This window comes from Nymphalis io, chromosome 11, assembly GCF_905147045.1.
Source record: "Nymphalis io chromosome 11, ilAglIoxx1.1, whole genome shotgun sequence".
In the NCBI taxonomy this organism is placed as follows: domain Eukaryota; kingdom Metazoa; phylum Arthropoda; class Insecta; order Lepidoptera; family Nymphalidae; genus Nymphalis; species Nymphalis io.
In genome coordinates this window covers 7430376-7457620 of record NC_065898.1, presented here as the reverse complement: position 1 = coordinate 7457620, position 27245 = coordinate 7430376, and the positions used below count along the sequence as shown (strand labels likewise).

The 27245-nt window shown below is 31.9% G+C and overlaps 1 protein-coding gene across 4 annotated transcripts in view; it reads left to right on the top strand.

Annotated features, from left to right (window-relative positions):
* LOC126771914 (histone-lysine N-methyltransferase MECOM-like) overlaps positions 1 to 25791 on the top strand; it is a 99083-nt gene extending 73292 nt beyond the window's left edge. For 3 of the 4 annotated variants that reach the window (XM_050492079.1, XM_050492082.1, XM_050492081.1), the window contains 6 exons: positions 9887 to 10015; positions 11187 to 11283; positions 18181 to 18292; positions 22162 to 22318; positions 22562 to 22732; positions 22986 to 25791. In XM_050492079.1, the coding sequence (XP_050348036.1) occupies positions 9887 to 10015; positions 11187 to 11283; positions 18181 to 18292; positions 22162 to 22318; positions 22562 to 22732; positions 22986 to 24722 (2403 nt within the window). In that variant the 3' untranslated portion in view covers positions 24723 to 25791. The remainder of the gene's footprint in view (positions 1 to 9886; positions 10016 to 11186; positions 11284 to 18180; positions 18293 to 22161; positions 22319 to 22561; positions 22733 to 22985) is intronic. The other variant, XM_050492080.1, reaches the window with a different exon arrangement.
* The last annotated feature ends 1454 nt before the right edge of the window (positions 25792 to 27245 follow it).

Below are 27245 nucleotides of genomic sequence, written 5' to 3'. Positions count from 1 at the left end.
TTGTCTAACGTTACTATGGTTTCATTATTTTTATATTTTTTTGTAAGTAATCAATTTAATTCATTTGTTAGTGATTTAAATATTAATTTATATGTAACATTATTTTGCGAACAAAAATTAGTCTTCTTCTTCTTTATTGTCGTTCTCTTACTAATGAGGATCTTGACCATATATGATTTGACTCCATTTGCTTCTGTCCTGCGCCAATTCAATAGATCGTTCTAGAGTTTATCCTGTATTATTATCTATAACAATAGACAGATATAATTTCGTCATATTTGAGAAGTCATTTTTATTATATAAGCTTATCTCTAGAAGAGATTTCTTTCAGGTTCGTGATGCTTTACATATAAGCAAAAATAAAAGGTTTAATCAAATTACCATATAAATGAACACCGATAGTTTGATGTTATTATGTATACTTTAATTAAAAGTAAAACAATAGTGTTAATAGCGTTTCAACTTAAAATAACGATTTGTTATTCATAAATCTTTATTCGTTAAAACAAAAAACTTATTAGTACATCATTGTTATGTCGATTCAAAACAACTTTGTGACATTTTTGTCAAATATTGCATATTAATAAGGACAAAATTGAGAACGTAATTACCTAATAATGTTGAATGAACTATATTTTATACCTACTTTATTTTCAATTTATTCTGTGATAGTTCTTGAGGAGAATTATAAATAATATGATTTGTATTTTCGTTTACATATTAAAGACAGGGTGTCTTACATTAGTATGAATTCATATTAAGCAATGCGTTATAATTTGCAATAATGAAAACCTATTAAACTGTTAATAGGTTTTCATTATTCAAATACTGGTGGTAGAGCTTTGTGCAAGCTCGTCTGGATAGGTACCACCCGCTCATCAGGTTTTCTACCGCAAAACAGCATTGTTGTATTCCGGTTTGAAGGGTGGGTGAGCCAGTGTAATTACAGGTACAAGGAACATAACATCTTAGTTCCCAAGGTTGGTGGCGCATTGTTGATGTAAGCGATGGTTAACATTTCTTATAATGCCAATGTCTATGGGCGTTGGTGACCACTTACCGTCAGGTGGCCCATATGCTCGTCCACCTTCCTATTCTATAAAAAAAACTAAATAGAGCAACAAAAGTATGCAAATAATGTTACATATTTATAAATATAAATAAAAAGAAACTAATTTACCCATATAATAAAGATACTAAATAATTTGCATTTTATTAAAAAACGCTTAAAGCTTGTCTCCAAAAAGTTTCAATTGAATTAAAAAAAAAAACGAATGCCATTGTCTATTTACAAACTGTATATATTACAAACAAACAGTAATAATTATATAAGTAAAAACGAGTTTAACTTGTTGCTTTGCTGTAATTATCAATCAACTCCTACGGCAATGATACGTGTATCAATTTGATGAAGTAGCGGTATACACGTAAATAATATTATACGAGGGGAGCTTCACCCCAGAAGGATACAATCCAAACATTTTTATTATTAACAATCAGACACTTATCAGTTAATCTTACACCGGAGCACAATACCGGCTAATCTCCAGGCGTGATAGAAATTTATCTTCGGTATCACCGGATCATTGTCACCTCGCGTCGGCTTCCCCTCGTTTCCTATGTACAAGAAATATTTGCAATGATTTTGCCGTAGTTTGATAAAGCTTTTTATAAATTGTCATTGTTTAGTGAATCCAGAGAGTATTATTACCTGATAATTAAGGGAAATTTAAAATGTTTTATTGTTTAAATATATTTGTTATTGAATTATATTTTTAAAGTGAAGTTAACAAGTCACAACTCGTGTCTTTGCGGCTTCTTATTACCGCCAATATTTTCACCGACAAATTCGTGTTCGTAAAAACAGTGCGGGCATGCACAGTGGGGCAATATTTCATCTGAGCTGGCCAGAACAATAATAGCTTGTGGAGTCGAAGCCACGGCACGTTCGCGCCACAATGTTAGCTGCAACCATTTTACGTTGACCTTTCTTTCGTGTTGCAAATCTTCGAAAAAGTAGTTCGAAAATTTTAAGTGTTAAAGCTCAACGTTGGTTGGACGATGGATATACCATCACCAGCATCCGTGTAGACAAAATAATGAATTACCCCGAAAGCAACGCGATATATGCACCGGTTATTGGGTTAGGTTAAGACTTGTTTACTCAGAGAACTCAGCAGAGGCGAATGTTGATGCGTCGGATGCCAAGAGGCTAACTTTGACGCTGTATTATTACGCGTATTGTTTTTAAATAACCATCTCGAGGTGTTCCTATTAAATGTCAAAATGTTTTGTATCGGTACGTGTATTTAGCTTCAAACACACTCAACGTATTTAGCAGTAGAATCAATATGTAAATTGATAGGTATATGTTTATAATATAACAGTACCGATCTAACATATAATATATACAAATATAATTTCATACAAATAGAAATTCTTATAAGTAATAGTTATTTATAAACCTATATATAACACCTTTCACGAAAACAAAAAAACAAGTCACCCTACTGCTCTATATTGGATAAAAAAATAGCAATGATCACCAAAAAAACATCAGTAACTAACCGAATAATTTCGTATCCCAGCAATTGTCACGGCGACAGCCGCCGGTGTCTTTGTTGAGATTTTTTGCTTGTAATCTTCGGGCTAATCCGTTTTAACGCAACCAGATGTGAGACGGCATTTCGAGGCTGAATTTAATTCTACAGAAAGAGGTGGAATCGATATTTCAATCACAGGAAATATATGAATTTTAATACGTAACGGTCTCATTTACAAACGGTGTTTAGCGGGTGATTAGTTAAACAATAATGACAGAGAGTGCTGTGTATACCTAAACAGCCACTTAGCAACATTTATACGTAAGGCCGTCAGTATTTAGTCTAGTGATTGGGAATAGTAACTCAAAAAAACCCAAAAAATAATAATTTTATCTTACAATTGTATATATAATTTTACTGGTGGTAGGGCTTTGTGCAAGCTCGTCTGGGTAGGTACCACCCACTCATCAGATATTCTACCGCAAAACTGCAATACTTGATATTGTTGTGTTCCGGTTTGAAGGGTGAGTGAGCCAGTGTAATTACAGGCACAAGGGACATAAAATCTTAGTTCCCAAGGTTGGTGGCGCATTGGCTATAAGCGATGGTTGACATTTCTTACAATGCCAATGTCTAAGGGCGTTTGGTGACCACTTACCATCAGGTGGCCCATATGCTCGTCCACCTTCATATTCTATAAAAAAAATCTATATATATATTCTATAATGACAGCAGTTCTTTGTTAACCGATCACAAAACAAACGATAGCCTTTCTTTGTGCCAATCAATGGGGTGCCGTTAATACTAGATCAATGGGACATCATGTAACACCCACTGATGTGACCAGCGCTGCTATACTAAAAAAAGTACATTTCACATGTTCTTACAGGTGTCAGGTTAAGGTTCATAATCGCATACCTCAGTTTTAATTGATATAAGTTATGCACGTTTTTTGCGCAATGATAGCGCTTCGTGAATATTTTGTCGTGTCAGGAATTAAACCGTTTTGTCTCCGTTTAATGGTCAAAACGTGACCATAGACCGATATCCTAATTTATTAATAATTTGTTCGGGATACGGTGACAATGAAATGTCGAATTCTATTCAAAAGTTACGGTAATTTATGGGAACGTGAGAATTAATTGAATTAGATGACGAAATATAAATGACGTTTGAGACCTGCCCAATTCATTCATTATCTTATATTCGTATAAGTAAAAGGATTAATTTACACATAAATTATATAATAGGTTCAGGTAAAATTGTATTTTTATTCATTAGTTTCAACAAACATTTTTAAATAAATAAATACTCATTATTATCTCGGGACTGTTAATAGCATCTCAAATTTGGTGGACACACTTATGGCAGAGTTGCATCTGACACTTGCAAGTTTATTCACGATGTTTTCTTTAACCGCCGAGGACGATATGAATTATGAACACAATTGAAGCCCACGAAATCAGAGATGCTTGCTTGGGTTTGAACGCGCTACCTTCATAAAGGTTAACTTGTTCTAACCAGTAGGCCGTCTCGCCTGTTGAAAGTGAACCCATGCATTACATTGCATGCGCACGTTGATGAAATTTTGGAATAATTAATTATCAGTGCCCGATTTTCTCTAGGCTTATGGGATACATCACGGAGTTATCAGTTTTTCTACCTCAACATAACTACTTGTCTTGTCATGTTTCAATTAATAGGCTGAGTTAGCCAGCAGATATTATCCGGTCGGTAGCTAATTGATAGTTAGGAACCGCATCTTGTTGTGCTATTATCTATGGGCAACATGAGCATATTGTCATCTACATTTATAAAATAAACGCTATACCAAAAGAGATAATTTTGTTTGTAATTAATCTTTATCTAGTAATGTATGTTGTTTTATAGGTAAATATTGGATATGTGTGTTTAATATATCTCGGTTGCGTGTTGTAGACATGTAAAAAGAAAACAATTTGTTGATTGAAGCAACAGCTATCATATACAAGGGTAATAAAACAAAGGAGTTTCCTTATAAAAGTGCGATTTAGTATCTGTTGACATCAGCGGAAGTAATTCTTTTTCCTGCTGATAGCGAGGACAGCATAAGGAAGCGCGGTGCCTCACTCGACTTGAAATACAAAAATTATAGGAAAAATTCTAAGGAGGGTGTTTTTTGTAGAAATTTGTTAAGGATGTTTTTTTTTTTTTATAGAATAGGAAGGTGGACGAGCATATGGGCCATCTGATGGTAAGTGGTCACCAAACGCTCTTAGACATTGGCATTGTAAGAAATGTCAACCATCGCTTATAGCCAATGCGCCACCAACCTTGGGAACTAAGATTTTATGTCCCTTGTGCCTGTAATTACACTGGCTCACTCACCCTTCAAACCGGAACACAACAATATCAAGTACTGCTGTTTTGCGGTAGAATATCTGATGAGTGGGTGGTACCTACCCAGACGAGCTTGCACAAAGCCCTACCACCAGTAAATGGTAAAGACTTTTAGAAGTTGTTCTATAATTGTACCTAAGATAAATATGAAATAATACACGACTCATAACAACTCTTTCTCTTTCAAAAGTTTAAGTTCATTCAATTATAGTTTGAGAAAGTGATTTGTAAATAAGCTATTTTCCAAAAACTGCATTAAAAGTAACTTAAATATGCGTGTAATATTGAAGTAGTGTGTTTACACACATATGTAATCATAATACAAATACTATTGTAGGAATCCTAATAAATAGGACTTTATTAATAATAAAATAATAAATGAAAAAAAGCTTAAAACAGCCACCGAATATATTAAACATTATATCCACTCCACTAAATTCGAATGCTTTTATTTTAAACTAATAATTTGGTTTTAAATTCTATTCATACATATATATCTAGGCTATGTAAACATACGGTCCAATTTGGCGCAGGCATACGTATGGGTAAATAACCGCACAAATTGTTATCTTGTGAAACGAGTCGTGTGATTCGAGCAACGACGCGTGATCGCCGCAACTGCGGTACGGTACGCTCTTCAGTTTATAGTGGTGGGACGCTTCGTATCGATACAATCAAAACATATATATTTGTCTAAATAAACTAGTTTCATTAAAATTATTGGTTAGTATCTACTTTGTACATCATTTGACTCTATGTTTCTGCGTTAAAATTTATCCAAAACTAAATAACACCTGATAGAGTTATATAATAATTTTGTTATTTAATAAAATCATTATGTGCAGCTGACACATTTTCATTACATATGTATTAGTAAAGAACGAAATTGTAGTCACATAGCTTAACATACAATAATAGTAAATACATATTTTTTTAATGGAAACGATGTTATTTTATTTATTATATTAATTAAAAGTAAGCGATGGTTTGCTTATATTAAAATATCGGCATATAAATATTTTGTTATATATCGATACAAAAATGCATCCATCACTAAAATTTATGAAATGTAATTTTCCGACGCTAGCTCGCGAACATTTGTAGCTTTTCCGAGTATTCTGGGAAATTGCGATCTCCGCGCAAAGCGCAAAATATGAGATCAGCCGCAGTTCGCTTAAATTACAAACACATTTTTATAATAATCTGCACTGCGGTCGTTTTGCTTTTACTCTTCTAAAATTCCGATGTATAAATATCTAAGAGAAGGTAGGGATTTCGACTTTTATATTCGGAGGTAAGCGCTATATTTTTTCTTTTATTTCTCATACAATTTATTTTATTTTCTCTTGATTTTATATATAAAATATCTCCTATAACTTTTTAATGAAAAATAAAATGCATTCAAGTAATTCGAGCTTAATAAGATCATTGGTACATTTATGTAAGCAAAAATGAAATAAATCTCTGTAAATCACAAGGTAAAGGATATGATTTTTAAGTATATTTATCCATTTAATATCGGCTTACACATAATATTAAAATGGAAGTTGGTATAAAGTATAAGCTTGTGAAATGCCCACTGCCGGGCAAAAGTTTGAAGCTTGATATAAGCTTGACATATATGATGTTAGTATATCTGTTTGAAATTAATATACTTCGATACAGTGCACTCGATTACTATTGAAGTTAGTATATTATGACGTAATTTTTTACGCAGAAATTTTCATACTTCACTTTGTTGTAGTTCGTCATTACATGGCATACATAAAAAATATTAAAGAGGCGTTGGTTGCATCGCATGCTTGATACTAGGTACCATATCTTCTTATAAATAATTAAAGCCAGAATGGCTGAGTGGGTAGCACTTATTTTATCTTAATGTAAATCCTAAACATTTCGTTTGATTAGTTTGTTTCATTTCGTTACAATTGACCTTTATTACGTATTTAATTTGTAACTAGAATTGTATTGTTCTGTTCTACAACAAAGTAGTATGTTGGCCAGTAGTGAGATATTTGTATAAGCGGCTTGTTAAATTTATGTGAAGTAAAAATAATGAATGGTTATTGATTTAAAATAGGTAGAGTTTGAAGATAAATATGTTTAAAGATTGCATAATCTTTTGCTGTTTTCGACGAAGAAAACGCACTATAGAATTATTTCATAAAAATAATCAATTAGGTGTGACGTGACATAATTAAGAAAAAAAAGTATAAAAGTTTTCAGTTATATTCATAAAATAATAATGTGCCATTAACAAACTGGACACATATTTCACGTTGTCTCACCCTATATTGTGCAGTCCGCATCCTCCACTGGGCACCACCGATGACTGATGGCTTACTTGTGCTGCTCATCATACCCTTGACTAGGGTTGACAGTTACAACTTTAATATCTATGACTACAGTATTATTATTATACAATATTCAATAACTTTCGAAAGACATCCAATTTTAATTTAACAACAGTTGTATAATAATATATTTAGATATAAATTAATTGGAACTTATATAAACATTAACAAAATCGATTGCAATCTTATCTTATTTAAAAAGTAAATTTATGAGTTCAGCAAAAAGTTTTTAATCGATTTTTAAGGCAAAATTATGTATAAACTATATACGGTTTAATAGAACATAGGGTTTGGGTGTAATATTATATACGTACATACGTATTACAGTAATTAAGAAAAAGAATCACATTGGTTTAAAATATTACACCCATTATAGCACGGCTTTTGAAACGTGTTTCACTCAAGTGGTAAATCACTAGAACAAATTGAGCACACGCAGCCCTGGATAAGACGAGGACGAGGGTTGCTAAGATAATTATCTTTTTTACCAAACGCACCCGACGCTGTTTTAATAACGTGATAAATGCTTCGGAAAGGCTTGTCGCTGACGCGGAAAGAGGGTTTCCCGACTTAGATTTGATTAATACCTTACTTGTTACTTTACTTTTATTGTGCAACAGATGCTTTTTATATATTTTTTTTCATGTAATTTTCTTCGCATTTCTCGAGGATCGCCTTTTTAATTTTACGCCCGATTAGACGCACCTTGTTTCGGTGACTGTTCAATTTGCTATAAGATAAACGTTTGTTGTTCCTTTCCTTCGTGCATTTAATAGATAAGTTATGACACTATGAAAGTAGTTAATATATAGATAATTTAATGTTAAATGGTAAGTTAATGTTTGTAGTAGTGATGATCTTGAATGGATACTTTAATTTATTTAAATATTAAATATTTCTGTAATTAATTGCGCTTTTAATTATTTTGATAAAATATAGTGCGAATTTAGGAAACGTTTTATAATAATCGGTGTAAATATTGTTGGCAAAAACAGAAAACCTCTGAACTTTTTTAGAAGAAAGAAGAAATAAAAACATTTCATGTAAAATGTATTGACGCTATGTTTACTAAAGCAGTAGATCAATTTTAAAAACCCTAATTTAATATCGAAGCACAAACACGAAGCCCTCTATCATGGTAGTACACATCTTTGTAAAATATTGCCTTTTCTATTATGACTCAATAGAACTACCGATCAACTTGTCAAGTCGTGTAACATGCAAAAATAATTCATTCAAAATTAACTCTAATTTCTTTACTATTGAATGCTATGTTTGCTTAAATATGTTAAGTACTTATGCCATAATGTTTTACTTTATACGCAAAATGGAATTTGAAGTGTCCGATAAAAATTGTAGGTTAGGAACCCCTCGTTTTTATAACGGTTAGACTATAAGCCCCCTTGTTTTCTTATTATCAGGTTAAATTATGCCTTTTGAATGTTTTTTTAAGTGTGATTAATTTTTTTAATAAATATTTTAGTATATTTATTTAATCTTTATACGTGGCAATGATTGTATGATATTGTTCATATATGTAATTTTACTTTGTGGTAGAGCTTCATGCAAATGTTTTTCCTTAAGTTAATAACTTAACACTAATTATTCTATCGCCGAACTGCAAAACTTTGATTAGCCCTTTACCAACATTAAGAAAATTAGGAAAAGTAGTGCTAGAAATCATTCATTTTTTTAATTTTTGTATAATTAGAAAGTTGATAAAAGAACTACGCTTGGCAAAGTTATTGCCTTACGTAAGTTTTGCTTATAATAAATGTAATTTTTAACTCTTATGTACGAAAATTCTATAAAAACATTTTCCACTTACTAATTATTAAAAAAAAGTTAAGTATTTTGTACTTTCGTCTTATGCATGACTCATTTTAATTTAAAAATATTTTTAAAACGTATATTTTCATTTCGTCGACATGATAAATATCCAGAGAGCGATATGAAAATTAAATTATCGGGGGTGGTCAATGATAAATGTCCAAGCTGTGACGATCCCGCACTGACATATACTAATAGCGCCATCTATCGTGAAGCCGCTGTGTCCGACTAAGTGTCAGTGCCCACAGGTGCGAGGAGATGACGCTGCATGGCGAATAATTTAACTTTAAATGGACCCCAATCTTATCTTTTATATTAATTCGTCATAAATTTACTAAATATTAAGACATCAAAACGTAATGTAATTGATATTAATCATGACGAATAACGTAAAATTATATATTTGTTTTAAATGTAAAAACAGTACTATATAATTTAATTACCATGGTTAAATATTGTGTTAAGCCATATTATGAACTTTATAATGACAGAACAATTTAAGATAATTTGAAAAAGTTAAAAAATCTTTCAACGCCATCTTTTAAAGCGTACTCACACTCACGCTTGTCCTTGTAGTCCAAAGAGTTCTCAGGGAACATACTAGATGGCGCCGCTTAAAATAAAACCTAGATTATCACGATAAAACAAATCATTGAGATATAATAATATATTAAATAAAATATAATATATTTTTTTCAAAAATAAAACGATAGATTAAAAGCAGTTTGTAATTTTACTATTATATTAATTACTATGATTTTAATATGCATTTTTTATCAGGTGCTTGGAAAAAATGGAGTACGCGGCTGGCTGGATGGCACCACCGAGAAAACAAACTGGCTTAAGTTTGTGCGATCTACCACTTACTCCCACGACATTAATGTTCAACATTTCCTCTTAGCTGGTCAAGTATGATCGTTGTTTATGTATTTACTATAAATATGATTGATTTAAAGATTCCTCTTTTAGGTAGCTTAACATTCATTCGCTTATATACAGTGTATCATGTATTTTATTAATTCATTATAATTTATTGAATATATATCCATTTATTGTACTAATTACAAAAAATCTCAATCATTTTCGCTTATAAAATTATTTCCACGTTAATAAACGCAACGATGTAGAGTTAAAAACTGACGAATCACAACCCTCATTACCGTCTTTGTTACCACCCCAATAAAATTTGAATGTGGAACGTTTGCAAGTTTCCGGTGACAGAAAATCGTTCTGAACAACTGTGTCCTACTTCCGGTCAGGGGAGCGAACAGATGCGGTGATTAGATTCACTCAATTCCCCTCAGGTTAAGCGGTATTTGATATTTTGACCCCGTATATATGATTATATGAAAATCTGTATAAAGTTGGCTACGGTAAATTAAAACAATATTGCTTTTGTGTATTTTTTTTAATTAAAGTTGGCAGCTGAAGTCATTATTATATATATGGTATTGAAGTTAAGTAAGCGTACTCACACTTGCGCTGGTCTTCCTTGTGGTCCAAGGAGTTCTTACGGATAAATATTTTTTTTTCAATTATTTATTAAAAAAAAATTCCTACTTACTTGCAATAGCAGCTTACTGTATTAATGAAGAAAAAGAAGTATTTTGTATTTGTTTCAAAATAATTCTGAACATCTTTAGCTTATTATATCACCTAAATATTTTTATTTATGTAATATTAAAAACATAATCAAAATAACTAAATTATTATGGCTATTAGTGAGAACAATTGATTAATAGCAACAGTTTTTTTTAATAAATTTGAAATAACTTTAAAAGCTGCTTGATTTTGATGAAACTTGATTATTGTCCAATATCGATACAGAATTATAAATGCGAAAGTAGCTCTGTAAGCTGTTTGCGTGAAGTCATCTGGGACCTGGATAAGTTCATAAGTACGTAAATTATTTTCTAGTTTATGGGAAAACAATTTGACGCAACCACGGTCGTAGGTAAATAGCTGGTTCCGTATATTATTTCATCTTTGTCTATATGTTAAGGTAGAGATTTTATATAAACACACTTTTAAGTGTTTAGCTATGCTAGACACATTTCAATGGAAGATTAAAATGTTACAGATCTGGTATAAGGTGACCCGGGATATTGCGCCTGGGCAAGAGTTGTTGCTTGGACCTCGAACATCTCTACAGTTACAAGATGTTGTCTCTGGCGTCGGTAAGTGTATTGTTTGTTTTATTTAGTATCTTGTTGCTTGGTACATTAAAAAGCTAATAATAATGACAAAATAGAACGAGTACAAATGTAAACATGTAAAGTAACACATATGTGATGTAAGCTCTAGTTTAACTGCTAAGTTCCGTGAGAGTTGAATCACTGACGCGTCACGCTCCGCTAGGTCCAGCCAGTTAATTGGAGTCACCTGCCCGCTAGCGACACGTGTGACTTTTGCCCGCATATTATGTATACATGATGTTGTTTCATATTCTATATAAATGAAATAATTACTTTTTATATATAGTGTGATATAATTTGTCAAAAACTGAGCTTTACTCAGCTTTCATTTTAATTCAAGTCAATCATCTAATAGTTGACGTTATAATAAGTTAGGAAAAAAAGGTTGACGGCAGAATGTTATAGCCTTATATTTTCGTTACTAATATCTGTTATCGGTTAGAAAAAGAAATGCTTTGTGCTGTAGTTATTTTCATATTAGTGTAGTTATGATTTGAGAATATTTATTACGTAAAAACCCTAAGTTTTTGTCAGACGAACTACTTTCCAAATGTTGGTAACTGTAATTGTTCATATTTAAATCTTTCATCAATTCTAAAATAAAATTGTAATACAAGTACAGTAAGTTGAAATTGTATCGATCATACTATTTATTGTAAGGACAGTGTTAACCCGCTATATGTAAAAAGTCATAGGGCGCGAACACACGGCGGCACGCGCGCATGCGATATTTAATTTAGATAAATCGCGACGTGCGACGGCCGATGTGAAAAATCACGCATATGTTATATTACCGTAGGGGAGTGAGGCTAGATCATAATTTACTAGAAACGATATTTTTAAACACTATCTTGTCGAAATGAATAAATCAAGCAAGTTAAGACTTGAGTTAGATGTGCTTAAAAACTACTTAGGCTTGTAAAATTAATATCTAAATTTATCGAACTTTATATAAATTCAAGCATTTCAAATTATAAAGTTTAAGTTCGCTTACAATTTATTTCATTGTTAAGTATTTTCGTTGATTTCGACCATTTAGGCAAAAAACCATTTTAAATTGCCTACGTGCCTACCTTAGTTTATTTGTCTGTCATATCTAGTGTGATACGTTCATGATATAGGGCTCTTCAAAGCTTCCTGCTTAGGCTTCCGGTAGACGGCGGCGTTGCACCCGGCAATGTTCAGTGATTTATGCGATTTGAATTGTCCATAATTACCGACTTCAAGTAAAATTATCCGCTTTGACTTTGATAATTTTGTGTTCTATAATGACGTCATTAAAACGATCAAGATAAAAGTAGTTATATATAATTTAAATACGTAATAATAAAACAAAGAAGTTTTTTTTAATTTTAAATATAAATAGTTACTTTCTCAGTACAAACAATGACGACTGAACAAATAACGAATGTGTTACAACAATTTAACACAAATCCACAATGACTCTTAAATATTATCCCTAATTAGAATCGATTTGCAGTGGCTCCATTCAAGCATTTGTCATAATGCTCCGGGCGCTCTTGCACAAGACATGATTGATGAGGCTCAAACTAAGAGAGGCCACCTATAGCTCCATTCATTCAATAATTCGATAATACAAACTTTTGCTAAAGGATTAATAAATTCAACGTCATCTGTTGAAGATAAATGCCTACGATATTCGGAAAGTAAAAGCTTGAGTGACAGATTTTTGATAGCCCGATGATTGATCTTTGTTGTTATGAGCAATTTGCCAGCGGTATCAATTTAGTTAGGTATTTGAAAGTCTAAACATAAACACACATATATAATATGATTTATTCAGAATACTTACCTTAATATTAAAAATATTTAATATTAAGTATAAACAGAAACATGTTTTTCAAAATAATTATTATGCAAAATATTATAATAATCCAGTTGACGTCAATCGTAATAATAATAATGTAATACTAACCCTTTATTAGTAGTTCTTTTTTTAAATTGGCCGCGTGCATTCGTGCGAGTAATGAATGAGTGTCGCGCGCTGACATTTGTCATCGCGCAATTGTCGCACAGATTAAAATTGATGACGTTGCTTTGTCCGACGCAGCGCATGCGCCATTGTTGTGTGTAGAAGCCGTATTATCATACCGTTGATGTTAAATCTATTTTTTCAAAATCTGATAAGAAATAATGAAAATGTTTTATTAAGATTGATTATCATAATACGCAGTTACTTGGCGTTTTATATATATTTGTAAATAAGAAAAACAACATAACAACATCGATTCGTTTAATAATTTTTATATTGTGAATCTTAATGTTGTAAAATAATAATTGTGAAATTATATATACTATAACTTATGTATACGAGTAGATAAAATTAATCAATATTTTCATTAATTTTACTTAAAGTTTCAATTACACATTCCCGATTGATATTAGAAAGGCATCATTTGCGCAAAACCAAAATTTATCACAATTGCAACGATTCCCCCACAAATTGAATGATTAATCAAAAAATTAACCGACTACAATGCTCTCACCCTCCATTAAACCAACTACAATCGCTCAGCGTCCCACATCGCGTATTTATTTAACAATCAAATAAATATTACGGACAATAAAATAGAAATATTTCAATTTAATATTCCCGCCCCCGGTGAAGGGTTAAATCTGGTACGGGAGCGTTTGTCCTCGTATATTTGTTTGGAGATTAGTTAAAACTGCTATCTTGATGCAACGCAAAATTAAGCAGTACAATAATTCTATTAAAGATAAAAATATAATCTCATCTGTTTAACATTTTTTAATTCAGATTTTATTAAGCTAGTAAAACATGAAATAGACATACAATAAGACGATTCGTTTAAAGCTAGTTATTATAGATTCAAAACGGCGATGCACCAGCATCCTGTGCAACGGTCAGTACCGGTAAAGGTCCGTTCGCACCGCGGGGCGTAACGGCGAGCTTGGGACGCACCTGACGCGTTCAGAATCTGCGCCGTGAGCGATAAGGGCTTACTGCTGCAGGGCTGCAATGCTTTAACGTACCTGTAATTTGATTGTGAATTTGACGGTTAAATGTATAAATGTCATAAAGGGAATGTTTTGTTGTGTATTGCAATTTGTATATCAAATCAAAATTCTTAATAATTCTCTCTTCCTATACTTTCTTCAAGTAAGCTCTTACAAGTACTTTTGAATGGTCATTTTAAAAGATTCTATTGAAATTAAGTTACCACTAGAATGTAGTTTCTACCGAAAATAATTAGTAACAAGTTTCAATAAGAAATAGTTTTTTAAATACTTTTAAATTATTGTGTAATATTATAAATCAGATTTGTTTATGTTTTTTGACAAACATAAAGGTTTTTATAAGTAATTAATACTTTTCGAAACGTATAAAGTTTATATAATATGAATATAACGTTAGTGAATAAGTGAACTTCGTAAAGATACAAATACGCAAGTAATTTTTTTGAAGGCCATAAGTTTTCCCACAGTGAAAGTTCCTTTAAGTATACACGTATACAATATAAATTACATTTCGAATATAAAGACCGAGACAACAGGTGAGGTACAGCAGTAGTTAAATTAATTCAAAACATCAGTAAGTCACCGTCACGGTCCGGTAGCGCCATCTACGCCATTTGGTAACGCCGTGGGAAAACTTAACGTCCTCGCGAATGGTGAACAGTAACGGTGAACGAGTAAGTTTAGGATAAGTGTAAACAAAATACATATTTATATCAATAAGGAATTGTAAATGGTTTTATTGATGAATTATCAGAATTTAATTATTAGGTAGTCCTTTTTGTCTTCCACGCGTCCTTTTTGTATTCTAAATTTGAAATACAATATTTTAGTTTATAGCTTTAGGCTCTATAACTACAAAAAAAGAAGGATTTGTTATTTCAGACAATAGCACTCGATTCGATGATAATATTAAGTATTGTATTCTAACTTTAACTAAGATTATACTACTATCCGTTCCACATAGTTGTTGACTCTGGATAAAATATCGATTATCGGTAATTAATATACTTAGGAATTCAATACATTTTTTCCATGCAAAAAGTATTTATTGATTTGCTCGTTGCCAATCCGCGGTGCGTATGAAAAACAACTTTTCCTGATTCCATCGTCAATTGATTGCTGGCATGGTTGGTATTCTTAATGTGTAAATTCTGTAAACTAAAGGTATGCGTTATGATTAATTATCTATTTTATTGCCTGAGATAAGGATTATGCATTGCTTCCCTGTGTGTTTTGTTTACTGGGCAAGTTTGTAAATATTCTCGCAATAGGCTGTTTTCTGGTTTCGCTTAAAACAAAATTTAAAATAAATGCTAGCGAACAATAAAGCATGTAAGAATGTGGTATTGTATGTGTATTTATACAATAATTTTCACTCGAACAGACAAAATTCAGTAAATTTTGCACAATTTACATTATTTTTTAAAACGGCCGTGCAATTATGATAAAATATTTATGGTAAATACTAAACGAGATAAGAATAGATAAATAACGATATTATTTTAAAGCTGTTTCTATAGTTATATTGCTATCTATGTAGGGTAGGTCCGAGAAAAAGTAATAGGATGTTTTATGGCTGTTAATTTTAAGCGAATCGATAATTACCAGGATTACTTATAAACGATGTTTAGCGGGTGTTTAGTTAAGCAATGCTTTGTCTGTTTCGAATGTCAAATCAATAATGATAGAAAGACTGAAATTAGTGAAAGTAAGACCACGTAAGGCAATGATTTTTCTTTTATTATCATTAGTAATATGACTTGACATTCGAATGAAGAAATCACAGAGTGTTGATAAGCCAAGTTATTGTGAGAATGTAAAAAAAAATTTTTTTTATTTTAATTTTATATTGTAGTGATATCTGTCGCAGCTTAATCTTTAATTTAACAGAGTATATATTACAGGAATTGAATTTATTCATATAATTAGACAAATAATGATTTACAATGAGTTTCCATATATTCAATTACAGTTATCGAGTGAAGTTTTAACGATTGCACAGATTTGATATTTTCTTGGATTGATATTCAATTACGAATGTTTCTCGATGTATGTTTTTAATGAGTTATTAATAATAGGACTAACACATTAAAATACCACAAAATGTGAACGTGTCACGCATAGATGATTTCCAATGCGAATGTCGGATCAAGTGAACATATTTACCCTCGCGATCAGGTAGGGTGGGGGTGGGTGGCTTTTGATAATTTGTACTAGCACCTCAGTGTCGTATTGACATCATATACAGTTCGGTTGACCTCTCACCTTCTTTGGTACCATCAGTTTTACGCGGTTCGATTTACTCGGAGAATTGGTGCTGTTAAATTGTTTTTACAATAATTCGACACTAAGGTAAGTTATACTACTTATACTTACTTTAGCAAATTAAAATAATAATATTTAGAATAATTTTTTTTTGTAGTGTCGTTTCTAAAATGACAAGTAAATTCATTCAAAGCTATTAATATAATATAAGCGGTATAAGCTGAAAATAAGTACTAGTAGGCTTAGACTTGATCAATATTTTATGATTTATTATTTCTATTTCGTTCCTTCATATTACTCCGATGATATCACCATCCTTGCGGGCTTATCACGGATGCGGGCTCGTTAGACAATGCTTGAGGCGTGGTTTCACTTGTCGTGACTCGAATTAATTCTGCACGTGTCAATGTAAAATATATCATAGTTCCGACGCCCGCTCGTGATCTTCAAATCATGTTCTATTTGACGTTTTTAAGATGATGACTTTGTTTCCTTGGCGATTTGGTACGTTTTTATATAAGGTTTTATTTTGTACCGGAGTCATGTCATAAGTCACAATGCCACAGGACAATCTTTATAATAGTTTAAAATAAGACGGCGTGTTTATTCTATAAATTTTTAATGTGTAGTTTGTTTTTATTTTATTTTTAGTTTTAGGATATATTATTAAGTACGTAAATTGCCATAATAGTATTTAAAGTTTAATTAATTGTATTTAAAAAATGGTAAAAAGTGGTATGGTTTTATGGTAGTTTCATTGTGCTTTTTTGCTTTACTCTGATACAATAATTTATATTTAAGCAAATTTAATTCATGAAAAGCTGTTTGTTTTAATTATAAATCTAATTTTATTTCACGATGAATAGTGTTAAAATAGTTTCAAATAGTTATTTGTAAGGGAATACCATTTATGAAGATGTAATATGAAAAAGAAATATTAGTTGTTGCAAAAAACATAGTTCCCGTGTAACTTATTGCTCTCTATAAACTATCGATATTGACTTCTAAGCAGTTACAGCGCTTTCTAAATGGAACACCCAATAAAACAAATTAATTCATGTCAGGATGCTGCAGCGGCTGTCAGCGGAGGTTTATGCGTCCTGTTATGAAAGTCTTCTATTAATTGCTACTGTCTTGCTCCAAGCCTGATTTACATGACGCGTAATATATACGTATTGCCTATCATTGATCAATTGATAAAATCAAGATTCAAGTAGATTGTACTATCGTGTTTACTGTACTATTATTTACATTACAACTCAATGTAATACAAAGTTGGTTGACTATTTAATGCATACAATTAACTTTAATATGCGAATTTACTGTTAATTTTTTTATTTGTAGTCATAATAATTTATTTTGCTAAACCCAACAATCTGTAATTAAAAAAGTTAAACAGTTGAAAGTAGTGATTTCATTAATTATGTGTCTAATCATACTACAACAGAATGTTCTTTAAAGTATTGATACTTATATCATATAATATTATCCCACTAATTTTCGTGTCTAAGATTCGAAAGTTATTTTGTTTTATTTGTGAACATGAAAAAGTTTTTATATGTTTTTTTAATAGCAAAATATGTTTGTTAATGTAGTTAAAATTTTAATTTACAGGCCGTGAAGGATCAAGTGTGAACTCATCGAGCTCGCAGCCTGAAGACGAGGAACGAGAGGATACAGAGCCTCGGTGTTCCTTTTGCGACGGGCCTTTTCCTAACATCGACGCGTAAGTTGATTTTTTATTTAATATAGCATAATAAAAAAAAATTTCTCATTCTAAAAAAAATACTTTTTTTATCTTGTTTTGACTAGGGGTTGTATTAAGTCTCATTTTTCGATATTTATAACAATTGTCTTTACGTATTTAAAAAACAACCAGCATCAGATATAAAAAATAAACACGTCGTATTGATTTGAAATAATTCATTCTTATCCTTATCTAAACCAATCAGTCAAGCTGCGTAAGGAGCAGAAGTCAATAAATTTCAAACGTCTTCAAAACCATTAACCCGCAATACTCTTTGGTCATCTCAAGTCTATTTTAGATTTATTTCCAACTAAAGATGTGCTCCTTCGATAAGACGCGTGCGTTGATAACTTGTTGCTGGCACGCGACGTTGCAACATTCATTCGAATTTTAAATCTCGTAATTTACTTAAAATGATTATTCTTATCCGTATTTTGTCTGCCGTTTTAGTATTTTCTACATAATATTGTATTTAATAATTATAGCAAATGAAAATATAATATAAATAAAATTTTGTCAGTGAATAGTATGTCCATGTTTTATGTATTTGGTTCGGATAAGGATCATCGTAATCATTTGCTTGCCTTTTATCCATTTGGGGTATGCGCAAAATCTACGCTGCAAAGAAAGAGATTATTTACAATATTTGCAAATGCAAATAACGTAAAAAATTAAAATATGTTGGAAATAAAATTGCCGTTCATCGGTTCGTAATTAAAAAAAACATACAATACTAAATTGACAATATATGAAATGTGTAATATCTCCTTTATTAGATTTATTACCAGATAAAATAAACGAGAATCATTAGAAAGAACATCTACCTTATGGTATGCATTAACTAGGTATGCGTTTCATAATTTAACCAAAATATATACAAGCAATGATTTCTGTCGGTAACAAGCGATGGTTGGTAGTCTATAATGGCGTGTTTCATCATATTCTGTCGAAGCGGCGTCGAGACTCGTCAATAATGCAAAAGATCTTGATTATCGACATGCACCAGTTTTAACGTATCCTCTTATCGCGACATCACTACTCAATGAATTGTTGGAAATATTTGTAGGACATCGAGAAATCGATGTCCATTTACAACACTTAATTATATTCTTCAGACATTTTCCTTCTCCAAACTTCTCCAATAAACTTACTGTGACTAAAATTATATATCTATGAATACGATATTAAAAGTTAAATGAAATCTGCTATATAAAAAATGTTTCTTAATACTTTTATATTTGCAATCCAAAAATAACTTAGTCGTTCTCTTTCTACAAATATGATATGTCAAAGACTGAATATGTTCAAATGCTATAAAAAAAACTTTTAAGGATAATTTTTTAACGAATTATATATCAACATCAACATCGAAAATTTTCATACTCGAAATATATAATACATCAATTGAAAATGAACTTCTACTGTAGATTTGGACAACAAAACGGCTAAACTTGGAGTAAAACAAAAAGCGTGAATTTCGACCGATGAATCGAATTCTTCAATGTGTGAAATGTCCCTTGTGAAACGCTAAATTTTTAATTTGATATTTTATTTGTATATGTTATATTATGACGTTTAATTTCACAGAAAAACCTTTGTCTCGATATGTACGATTAGAGCACTTAATAAATTCACTAACATTTGAGATTGATTTTAAATTTGCATCAACATTCTTGTATGTTTTTTTATGAACAAAGGTTTTGTATTCATTTATCATCGATTGATATTATAAGTTGTCATAATTAGTTGTCAATTCGCAAGGTCGAGTTAAATTGTTTGCTTTGTAAAATCTGAATCAATTGTTATTGCCATTGTTAATATTCAGTCTACAATAGATTATTAAAATGTAAACTCGGCCATCGGTAGTACGTGATTAGACTATGGGCAACTAAAATGCAACTGTTTTATAAATAGCATATAATTTACTGCAATTTTATGTATTTGCTGAATATTATATGATCACATCACGTAAATATAATATTTTATAATTTAAATTTCGATTTTATTAACAGATTTAGTAACTGTATTTTATTTAAAAGAAATATAGATATTCTTTTTTCTTTTAAAACTTCACCGTACTTATGTTACTATAAAACATTACTACTGTGAAACACTAATTTGTTTTTGAGTAATTATTTAAAGCGTCAAATTTCAAGGTTCCTATGAATTCGATAAGATAACTTAGCAACATTTTAATACCGCATCTTGTGTCAGTGGCGTATGTGGGTGGAGTTAAATGGATCGGCTCCGAATGAAAGTTGTTCATTGGATGTTATCAATCCGAGAACATGCAGATCGATTCTGCGATCAGCATCTTATAATGACTATTCTCTTGTATGTTCTAGCCCTAATTTACATTGAAACATGCTAGTTGATATATTCACAGAGAAAACTTGTTTAATGAAATAAAGTTATAGCAGATGACTAAAATATGAATATTTTAATATTGAGTTACAAATATATATAACTTTAAAAATTATGATTATAATATATTTAACTATTGTGTTGCAATATTAAAAAAAAACCTAAATTAAACCCTAAATCCGTCGCAACACGGGTAAATTTAAAAACGAAATTAATATATCTTGAAAATCTTATTTGAATGTTCGTGAATTGTGAGCAGTAATAAAATATTCGCTGAAGATCTCTGATTCAGATACAAGAGCCTTGAGGCTATAACGCTACATTTTACATTTGTCAAGACATTGATAACCGACTGACTAAGATGTAACGCGAGTTTTTATATATATATTTTTTATATTAATAACATCCGCTTTGAATTAGTAATTCTATATCTTTAGATAGACAAGTTCATATTAATTACTTACAGTCAGGTTTGAAGCCTACGCTTAAAATATATAAAATCTTAAAGTAAAATAATAAATATCGTTATCAAACAAACTTGTCCGACTATTTGCTCTTTCGATAACTCAGTATAGGCCTCAACTGCGCAATCGACCAGTTACATGTAAGCGATAGAACCATTACTGATGTTAGATTTTATTTCTAAGATTAATTAAAAGATACGGCGGGCGGTCGGTTGAGGAGAGTGAAAACGTTCTGTCTTATCACATTGACAAGTACGAGACAAATCAACATGCGATTTCGAACGGCCTTTCTCTAATGTTTAGAATAAGTCTTTAATATATAACCAGCAATGTAATTCGGTCGATTAAAATGTATTTTATGTAATACATAACAGATGTAACGTTACGAGTAGCCAGAGGCGGCAAGGGTTGCGTGCGCTGAACCAGTTGCAATCATACTTAAATAATTCGTGCAAGTGATATGTTACTGTCGAATGTCAGCATAGATTTCGGGAAGGCGTTTGATTTTGTTAAGCGTTAAAAATATTTATGATGAATTTTGCAATTATATTTATGATTTTGTTTTATTATACTACACTTGTTAAGGTTATATCAAATATGAATTGGAACACTCGCTGTGTGGAACCAAAACACGTTTGAGTTATGTATGGGCTGGATTGCACTAAGTTGCCCGCGTAGGCGATCTTGGGTCTAGATATAGATATTATTTTGTCTTCCTGTACTTGCATCCGAGTCGTCGCTTAATGCAACTTCACTGATACTAGTTCGTTAAGCTTATCTTTTTCACTTTCTATTATGGATATTGACGGAATCTGATGTTGTTCTGCATAAGCATTGAATAATTTTGCTTCATTTACAAAGATATTACTAGAAAATCGTATCTTAAATAGGAAATACGTAAATGTTGTCCACAAATGGGACAGTCAGATTGTCCATAAATGTATTTGATTAACTTATATTATTTACATTAGTCTATCCATCATATTATTACTTTTTTAAATTTGATATGTTTCTTTCTAGGCTAGACCGACACTTGATCCAAGCTCACGCTCAACCAGCATCAGCTTTTCACTGTGAACTCTGTAATCGAGCATATAGCTCCCGTGCTCTTCTGCTGAGACATCGAGCGCTCACCCACACTGATATTAGAAAGTACCCCTGCGAAAATTGCCCGAAGGTGTGATTTCATGATCATTTATATACGGTGGACATTTAAATAATTTAATATATTGGAATAATATTTAAACTTGGTTTGATAAAGAATTGAAGTAATTACCTGATTTTATTTCATAATTGAAACTTGTATGATAAAAACAATTACACAAGAATCAATTTTACTTATATTTCAAGTTTTAAGGTAAATATTTAAATTGTTATGAGAAAAATTTACCACGTTTTTCGAAACCTGATGTTATTTCAGGTATTTACCGATCCTTCCAACCTCCAGCGCCACATTCGCGCGCAGCACGTCGGCGCTCGCAGCCACGCCTGTCCAGAGTGCGGAAAGACCTTCGCCACTTCCTCTGGGCTCAAGCAGCACACGCACATCCACTCCAGCGTCAAACCTTTCCAGTGCAAGGTCTGCTATAAAGTGAGTATCCGGATCTGTATAATCCAAGCGAAAATTATGCGATTAGTGTATAACTTATCGTTAACAATCGTGATTTAAACATATCTGATATTTAAGTCTGTCTCTTACATTGTAATTCTATCGCAATAATTATAAGATTACGAAATGAATTAAAATATTCTTAGTAAATCGCTTTACACGAGTTCAGATATGAAGCAGACATCTTAAAAAAGAGATCTCTTCTACTTAATATTAATATGAACTTTTTTTCCAGGCATACACTCAATTTTCGAATTTGTGTCGTCACAAACGAATGCATGTCGCGTGTAGAGCACTCGTTGAATGTGGAAAATGCGGGCAATCATTTCCATCGTATGCTGCTTTAACGAAGCATAAAAGATTTTGCGACACTGCATCCGCAGCAAACGTAAACCTTCGAGGATCACTACCACAAGGTCTTCCGCAGATACCATCTTTATCAAACGTCATGAATACTCCAAATAATACTAATCCGTTTCCAATGTATAGAGGACCGGCATTACCTCTGCCGTATAACACTTTCGCACATTATCCTGCGCTATTCTCTGCTGCTGCTGCCGCATGTCCACCTGAATTTTTGAGTCCTCTCCTTTTTAATGTACAAGGTGCAAGATTAGCAATGGAACATGATATCGCACTCAATGCTAATTTAGTCGCAAAACAGCAACAGGAAGGTAGAATGTCAGTTAAAAGCATGGATAGTTCAACGTCCTTAGATGAGATAAAGAAAAGTAAGGAAATTGACGTAGAAAACAATAAAAGAGATGTAAATAGAAATACACCAAAACAACAGAATATTTACGTTAAGCAATCACCACCGTCAGCCGAAGAAGCTTCTTCAAAGCAGCGCCCGTCACCAGTAATGCCAATGTCGACATCCATTGGTCCATTTAACTTTTCAAGAGAGGAAGTTAAACATAATTCTCCTTTCAACTTATCTTTGAAGCAAAATAATAATGAATTGTTAAGAAACAAATCAGTCTCTCCAGCACTTCCCAGAGATTTATCTAAAAATGCTGGGGACGACATCGATAGTAAATCTATTATTGAAGAAGAAACAAGAAAGGAACAGAATCAGCCATTAGATTTATCAGTTACGCGAAAGCATAGCGATAAAGATTCAGATATGGAAAACGATGATCATTCCTTTCGCAACTCCTCGATTAAATCATATTCACCTCCTGAAAGTCCCATCGATAGGGACAACAAGACTCCCGAAAATGAAACTACGAATGTCGACGTAGAGGCAGTAGAAATAGAGGATTCGCCGAAGCCCCTCGTTTCACCTTCTTTAGCTTTTCCGATGCCTGTTCACCCACAGCATAACAACAGTCTCATTGACGCCATGTATAGGCCACGTTTTCCGCAGTTTCACACCACTTCGGATTCTATCTTAAATTCTTCACATTCACCTTATGTTCCGAGCCCGTTCAATTTTTTATCTCCAGTTCTCGGTACTGACGGTCCAGATAGGCAGCCTAGTGCTTACGCGAAGTTTCGTGAACTAAGTACTGGATCGGGTAAACTTCGCGATCGTTACGCTTGTACTTTTTGCGGAAAGGTGTTCCCGAGAAGCGCTAACCTTACGCGACATCTCCGCACGCATACCGGAGAACAGCCTTACAAATGTAAGTACTGTGAGCGTTCCTTTTCTATATCGTCTAACCTACAACGGCATGTGCGGAACATTCATAACAAGGAAAGACCCTTCAGGTGTCCGTTGTGCGACCGATGCTTCGGGCAGCAGACGAACCTTGATCGGCATTTGAAAAAGCACGAGGCGGAGGGCGGTGATTCTCCAAGCTCTGCGGACACGGAGCAGGACGCATGTTTTGATGATATTCGCTCATTCATGGGGAAGGTGACTTGTTCTCCCGGAGCGGGTTCTCCATCCGCAACCTCCCCGCATTCCGCACACCCCGCGCACCCCGCACACCCACACCGACCCTCTGCGCTCGCCATCTCCACATAGCCCGGGCCCTACCCGCTGCCGCTGCCGCCGCCGCCGCCGCTGTGGTGTCAGCCCTTCGAGTGAGTGACAAATACGTTTGGTCGACTTCGGCTACCGTTGATGACTATCAATTTTGTACGTAAGTGACGTCTCACGTAGCAATAGTGGTTACTTAATTAGATGTACTTTTCTTCGTATTACAATAATGTTAATGACAAATCTTACATGTAATCCAGTGCATACTTCGTTAGATACGTCAGGAATCGAAAATTAAGTAAAATTACTAGTGCTGTAAAAAACTTAGGTTTACGATTTTATGCGTTCCTAGATATAATAATTGTTAATCAGGATTTTCGCTTTAGCGATTTTCTGCACGTAGCTAGGAAAATTGTAAAAAGTAATTAGATGTAGTGATGTATTTGTGAAAGATAAAAATATCTTTAAGGTGCATGTAAATTGTTGTTACATAATTGGAAGCGGTGAAAATTTAATTTAAAGACGATCATAATACGGTCTCTGTTAGTCAAAAATCTACCAAAGCAATCGTTCTAAGATATTCGGAAATTGGATTAATGATATCGTTATAGAAATTAATATAAAATTGGCGTTTTCAAATCGAAATTATACCTTCAAATCAAATACGATTATTATATTAATTATATATAAAAATTGTTATTGTAAATATCACTAAATAACAACACTTCGAGCATATCATGTGCTTAGATTAAATCGGAGCTGACATTTTTAGCTATTATAATAAATAATTAATATAAGAGTATATTACTATTAAATTCCTAAATAAGAATAAGCTTAAGATGATAATATCATGTTCTTTTATTGACTTTTAAAACATATCTATCTTGATAATAAAAAAAAATACAATTATTTCATTATTTAAAGTCACAGATTATTAAGAACTCTACACACGTGTATGCCTGTAAAATAGATTTTCGACTAAAATATTATGTTTTGAAGTTTAATATTAAAATAGACCAGTGATTTAATTGAAATCAATGCAATACATTAAAATAGATATTTTTACTGTTATCATATCACTTGTGGCACTAGTAATAATAAGAATATTGTCACACAATCAATAAACGCGTCTATTGTTGAATTTGTTTTTTATTTATAATTATTTATTACATTTAAATATTATCGAGTTGCGCTATTTATTTTAACATCCATTATATTATCCTTCTCAAAGTCTACTACTTTTTTTATTTCTACAGATTGAAACAATTGTAGCTTATTTCAAGTTGGTTCAATATTATATAAAAGTAGTTTTCTATCAGAAACTGACAGCCCTTTTAAGATTGCGATCTTTGTTGTTGGATTTCCTACAATTTATTTCTTATATGGAAGTTGATAGCCACTGGTAGCTTCAAGGAAATACTGATAATTCTACTAACGAAATATAGTATACGTGTAGACAGTTGCTCTACCGAAACGGATAGAGTACGTGGTCGGGTAGAGCCGTAAGCCGGTTGATTCTATCAATTACTATAACTGTGTATTTGTCATACAGAAACTACATTCATTGAGTAACTAACTACTTGTAAGTTTTTTTGAAACCTATTAAGTAATATGCTTAAGTTTATTCCAAAAGAAACGATTCATTTCTGTCATTAAAATATTATACAAAACATGTCAAAAGCGTTGATTAAAAAATATATTTGTATAATAATTGAGCTAGTTGATAGTGTGTTGCCTTTATAAATTTGGATAATAAGTTTTGGATAGTGCAAATTTTAACAAATTAATTCATTTTCATTTATTTATACAAAACTGATCTATACCTCACCGTACTGTAATTATTGAAATGTTTATCTTATTGCTCAATGGTATCACAAATCGGTACTTATTATATTGTAATAAACTAGGTATTTAAGTAATGTACAATCATTTTTATAATATATAAAATTAAAATTAAAGATATATATGGGGATAATAAAATCATTCATCATCCCGTAAATGATATAATATTTATAGAAGAATATAGGAAATAGTATTATGATTTGTCATATCATTGAAAGCAAGGACTTAACGATAGCATATACAAGGCATGCTGAGATATCATTTTATATTCAAAGCTCAAAGATATTCAAAGTAATTGTAATATAGGTTAAATTTTACTTACCAGAATAGGGTGTAGAATACTTATATATATTTCGATATAAATGGAAAACAAAAGGCAATCACGGTCGGAATATAACAACGATACAATTTCAACTGTTATCATTCACTCTTATGGTTACGAAGTGAAAACTGTATTCAATAAAATAACCTAATTTTGTTGTTATTTTCTATAATTTATAATGGATCATGCCCTATTTGAATTTGATGTTGCATTGGTATGTATCGTTTCTTGTTCAATGAACTTTCGTCTGAAATGAAGGTCTTACCATACAGTATTATTCAGCATTAATCATATACTTAAGGTTACTGTTTACAATAAACTTTATTTAATAAAATAACCTTTATTTAATAAAAAAACTTTATTTAATAAATAATTACCAATAGGTAATGGAACTTCATCTTCTT